The sequence below is a fragment of the Charadrius vociferus genome, unplaced genomic scaffold (genome assembly GCF_000708025.1).
Source record: "Charadrius vociferus isolate BGI_N301 unplaced genomic scaffold, ASM70802v2 scaffold822, whole genome shotgun sequence".
Classification (NCBI taxonomy): domain Eukaryota; kingdom Metazoa; phylum Chordata; class Aves; order Charadriiformes; family Charadriidae; genus Charadrius; species Charadrius vociferus.
In genome coordinates, this window is record NW_009647481.1 from 798,041 (window position 1) to 803,584 (window position 5,544).

A 5,544-nucleotide genomic window follows, 5' to 3' on the forward strand; every position below is an offset into this window, starting at 1 on the left:
ATCTGGCAATTCCTGAAAGATGCTTTTAAAAAAGCTTAAACGGTGGGGAGGTTTTGAAGCCAAATTGGAATGCAGATTCAGGAGTCAGGAATGTAGTGTGACCACCTCTTTTAGAGCCCCAGCCCAGACCCACCCGCACAAGGAAACACTCTCAAGTTTGCTGCGGCTAAATGTGCAGATTTCCAGCTGTGGCCAGCTTTTCCAGCAAAAGTCATGGAGTTTGACACTCCTCTTCCCCAGGAATCCCATTTCCCACTAAGCAGTGCCCACTAGAGGGCAAAGCTGCTCTACAGCAAGTCGGTAACTGCCAAAAGACCAAAGGATGGCAGTGACTCAACAGGCAGCAGAGCGCTCAGTCCCGCCTGTATGTCACATTAGTTGAAGAATTTTCTCTAATCAACTCTCGAGTATCCCCCGTGGTGTCTCTAACCTCATTTGGATTTCATTTATAACTCTGTACAACATAATTCTGACTTATTTTATTGCTTGGCTGTGATGTTTTCTCACCTGTACATCACCAACTGCCTTTCTCTCTCCAGACAAACAGAAGCCAGGGACCTCCATGGTGTCAGAGAGGTAAGGCTGCTCACACTACTCATGTCTTATTGGAAGTGCCTATTTTGTTCCAGAACTAATTTTAGCAAGGAATAGAGGCTGCTTTGGTTATTTTTAGGTGGAAGGAAGCATTTCAAGACATCTTTGAGACTGGTAAAAAACCAAAATGAGCATTCAGAGCAGCTCATCCTCTGCCTGATGAAGACAAAGGTAGAAGTTCAATATTTAGGGGCCTCGTTTCAAAGCTGCACTGATATCTGTGAAGACTCACCACCTTCCAAAAGCAGTTTGCTTGTCTGTCTTTGCCTAGATACAGACTTGAGGTCTAACCCTGGGTTTCTGGATCTCAGAGCAGCCTCAGTGAATGAGATCAGGTGCCCAAAAATATCTTTCATAACGCCTATTACTGTTACCTAGCAAGAGCAGGATAAGGGGGCCCCAATCCAGAGACCTTTGGAAGAGAAGCACCAAGCGGAGGACAGTCCATCTGAACCGCATAGTCCATCACTGCTACTCAAGAAGAGAGGTGGCACGTGGGAAAGCAGCAGGAAACAAGAGCTGGAAGGGACTAAAACATGTTGCTCCTACTTTTCCATCTGATATTTTCCTATCAAAGGAATAAACCCCACTTCGGAAAGAGGCAAGGGACACAGGGAGCAAAATCCCTAAGTATTTAGGTGCCAAATTTGCATCAACATCAATGGTTCACAAATACCCTTAATGCTCATGATCTGAGTGATCTGCAGCCACTGAAGCAGGACACATCAGAGCAGCGGACTGTGGCCCCGAGCCACCCTAATCCCCAAAGTCATCCAGTCTCCATTGGCACCAAATCCACATCCCAGCCCTGAGGGTAGGGAGAAAGGGGAATTCCACCTTCCTGGCACCTGTGACTCTCTCTCTCAAGAGAGACGCTGGCAATACACGAGCAGCAGTATCAGATGTAAAAATATCCAGGGCTCCCTTTGTATGACAAATAAACTCAAGGGCACAGGACAGAGGGACACGGTAAGGTTTCCTTTTGTTCCAGTCCTGGCAATGGCTGCAGGGCTAGCAGGTAATGCAGTCACTGGGAACCAGATCCAAACTGCTCCTTGATTCTGCCTACAAGTAGTGACACAGATGACAATGGTGCTTTCTGTCGGGCAAACCAGCGCTGCATCCGAATTTGAATGCGCTGCTTGTTTCCCCAGAGACACCCCTGAACCTGTGTTCAGACAGGGGATGGGGACTTTGGCACTACGGATGGGCCCGAACCGGGACAGCAGCTCAAAGGGTGGTGTAAGCCAGCCCTGGTCCCGCGTGCCAGCCAGTGCAGCCCTGCCTGTTTGCCTCCAGTTGTGTGCAAAGAAACCCCCTTCTCTCATTTTCCAGAGTCGTTAATGCAGCCTTCTCTTCTTGACAGCTGCTCGACAGGCACAAGCCAGAAGGAGAACAGCATCACTCTGATCTCCATGAAGAACATCAACATGAACAACAGCATGAGTTACCCACCGTCAGAAAAGGTTTCCCTTTAAGCCTTGCTTTTTAGAGAGTTCGCTGGGGATTATTTATCTTGCTGGATAAGAGCATGCCTTTGAGTTATTTCTTTGCTCTCTTTTTCCTTCCGAAAGATAATAAAAAACAGCTGCCATCAAAGTCCCAAAGGTCCAAACTAGTTCCAGTGAGCCTAGCGAAAAGTCTGGATGCCCATCTCAGGTTTATCCAAGCTGCCTGAACTCAAGGCATGATGTCTGCCTCATGTGCCATCCCCTAGGGCCAGCCATCAGAGCTAGAGTGGTTTGTCATTAAACGAAGAGGTCAACAAGCCAGCCTTTGTGAAGTCAAGGTCTCCCCCTCTAGTCCAAGCTTACCACACTCCTGCTCCGCAGGTGATATCAGAGCACATTCCCAACAGTACTCCCAGATCCATCCCACACAAGTAATTAACATCATTTTAAGTTGTTTTAAAGCTAAACTGGCACTGGGACTGGGTTGGAGGGAACACATTTCTTAACCCCTTTTGCCAGCCCAAACAGGCTGCTGACGCACCATGCTTTGTTCCTTTTGCAGGTGCTATGAAGCCAAGGACCCAGAGCTTGAAGCTGGCTCGTGACAATCAGCAGTGACTTTCTAGGTTCTTTTATTTTTTTTTTTTAACCTTGGGGAAAGAGCAAGGGTGGACTTTCTATATAAATTATTATGTCCTTTCTGATCAATACATTTACAGTAGCATCCCACATAGCTTCCTCACCTGGGTTCTAAGGGCTTTCTCCAGTTACAGCCTGCCATGCTCAATGGTTGATATCTAACTCTGTTTTCTATATGCCTTCAAAACCTCAGATTATTCCAGCAGCAAGAAGCACCAAGGAACCATCAACTTCCCTAATAAACTACTGCCTTAGATTAATGGCCTTTATAGTCCATGCAAGCCAGCAACAGGCTCGTTAATGGGTATAGCCCCACATTGAGTCAAACCCGTGCATTAGAAAAGCATGATCTGAAGCTGGAGGCCTAACGGGACGTAGATGGCCAAGTGCTAGGTCAAATCCCAGCACGATTGCTCCAAGCCCCTTCTCTTTGGTGCCCTCATCATCCCCACAGCGGTGGGGATGATCACATCCACCTACCTCACAGGGTTGTTGTGAGGCTGTGTTAATCAATGTCTGCAAAGCATTTGGAGAGCCGTGAATTAAAGGTGCTGCTGAAATGCAAATTGCCATCTTAAATACTTTATTATTAATAACTGAGCTTCAGGCAGGCAGATCGTTATCTTCCCACAGGTCCAACATGCTCAAAGAAGACCCATCTTAGGTATAAGGAACAAGGTCTCTGCATAGACAGGGGTTTATCCGAGCGCAAAAAGGAGTGTCCACAAGCAAACTGCTGAGCTACTTCAGCTCCTGAAGTTTGGTAGCCCGAGTTTCCTGGGAGAGCTTCCATCTTCTGTACCACCACTTTCCCAGAGCCTCCCGATAGACCAGAAAAGCAGATGCCCCTTCCAGCTCAGCCAGAGCACCCACCCCATGGCAGCACCAAGAACCACACATGCACCCTCATGTCGCCACGGTGGCGAGAACAGTCCTCCATTAGACTCCACAGTGTGACAGGTCACATTTGGAGCCAGATGGTTCACAGCCCGAGCTGGCTCAGACCCAGCTGACGGTCACTGCTACTGCCAGCAGCAAAATAAATCCTTATAAGCTGAGCAATGGAGGATGATGGAGACGTCAATACTTATCATTGACGCTCATCAATATCTAAAGGGCAGGTGGCAAGAGAATGGGGCCAGACTCTTTTCAGTGGTGCCAGCGACAGGACAAGGGGCAACGGGCACAAACTGGAACACGGGAAATTCCTTATCAACATGAGGAAAAAATTCTTTACTTTGAGGGTGGCAGAGCACTGGCACAGGCTGCCCAGAGAGGCTGTGGAGTCTCCTTCTCTGGAGATACCCCAAACCCGCCTGGACGCATTCCTGTCCAACCTGCTCTAGGTGGCCCTGTTTTGGAAGGGGGATTGGACGAGACGATCTCTAGAGGTCCCTTCCAACCCCTGCCACTCTGTGGTTGTATAATACCCAGCCTCCACATGACTGTAAGAGAAATAATGCGCTGTTGGGTATTTCTGGAGGTCTCAGCTGCCTTATTCAGCAGCATAATGTACTAAAGCGCTAACTCTGCAACTACCTTTGGCTCTGCCCATCTTCACCATGACTCCTGCTGGCAAGTTTCACCAGCTCCAGAGTCAACACAGACTTCCAGAGCACCTCATGGACCCAGCAGCAGTATGCTGAGATACCACTTTCTCCTAACATGAGCATCAACATCCATCAACCCCGAAGGTAAACTGTGACGTTAAGGAAAAAAAGATCTAGCCAAGCACACAAAATAGGTATCACTGCACACATTCCCCTGCACAGTTTGATGAAACATAATAATTTAGCTTGATTTAATTTTATAGGATGGATGAGAGATGTTTAGTGGAACGTGCAGCACTAGAGGTAGCTTTGCAGCTGGCAATTAAGTGTTCAGCAAAACAAATGCAATGTTTGCACAACTCCTGCTCGGATCCAACACACTTTCTATCTGTAACATACACACCAGGTAGTTTGAGAAGGTTTTGTTTTTTTTTTTATAAAGAAATGAAGCCCTTCTTGTAAAATTCCTGAAAAGAAAAATGACATATGTCCACTCCGCCCAGCCTCCACCAGACAGGTGAGTCTGCTTAAGCACAAGATCCCAGGTTATCCCTAGGTAGGTGGATCCAGACAGCTCCAGATCGCAAAGACCTGCGACTCAGTGAGCGGAGCTTCACAAGTAGGATTTTTGCCCCAGGAAGACACCACAAAGGCAGCTGGTAAGCACCTGTGGTATCAGACGCTTCCATCGTCAAGCTTTAACTGACCTCCCCTCCACAAAACCTCCGGAAGGTGACCCCATGCTTCATCTTCCTTCCTTTGTCCTCCTTCTCCCCACAGACTCTTGAGGGTCTTGACAAACAGCCCGAGCCTGCTCCGCTCTAGAACTGATCCACATCCAAAAGCAAAATTCTGACTTTGACCGCGTTTGGAAGAAAGAAACAATAAAAAGTACGCAATGGAAGTGATGTCACCCCTAACTTCCACTTGCTTGCTGCTCAGGGGAAAGGAGAGGTCTTCTCCAACCTCCAACAAAGCACACCGGTGGAAGATACCGACTCCCCTCACACACCACAGCTCCACTCCCCCACCTCATTAGCGCCGTGTTAATTGGCCCAGGGGAGGAGGACTCGCCGGACAAACCCTTGAGGGCTTTCCCCAACCACAGCCCAGCCGGCGTTTCTCCGGGTTCCTCCCCGCTCTCAACGCAAACGGCTCAAGACCATCTCATGGAGAAGGAAGGCACCTTCAGCGCCGAGTGATGTCATAGGATGGCGGAATGGTTTAGGTTGGAAGGGATCTTAAAGATTATGGAGTTCCAACCCCCCCCGGCCCACACAGGCCACATCACGGGCAGCTTCCTGAGGGGA

The 5,544-nt window shown here is 48.5% G+C and overlaps 2 protein-coding genes across 2 annotated transcripts in view; both read left to right on the forward strand.

Moving 5' to 3' along the window:
- ECSCR (endothelial cell surface expressed chemotaxis and apoptosis regulator) overlaps window positions 1-2,072 on the forward strand; it is a 9,433-nt gene extending 7,361 nt beyond the window's left edge. Inside the window, exons 9-10 of the mRNA XM_009880747.1 lie at window positions 540-576; window positions 1,961-2,072. Of these exons, the coding sequence (XP_009879049.1) occupies window positions 540-576; window positions 1,961-2,072 (149 nt within the window). The remainder of the gene's footprint in view (window positions 1-539; window positions 577-1,960) is intronic.
- A 2,641-nt stretch (window positions 2,073-4,713) lies between these two features.
- Window positions 4,714-5,544, forward strand: part of DNAJC18 (DnaJ (Hsp40) homolog, subfamily C, member 18) — a 14,367-nt gene continuing 13,536 nt past the window's right edge. Inside the window, exon 1 of the mRNA XM_009880748.1 lies at window positions 4,714-4,751. Within this exon, the coding sequence (XP_009879050.1) occupies window positions 4,714-4,751 (38 nt within the window). The remainder of the gene's footprint in view (window positions 4,752-5,544) is intronic.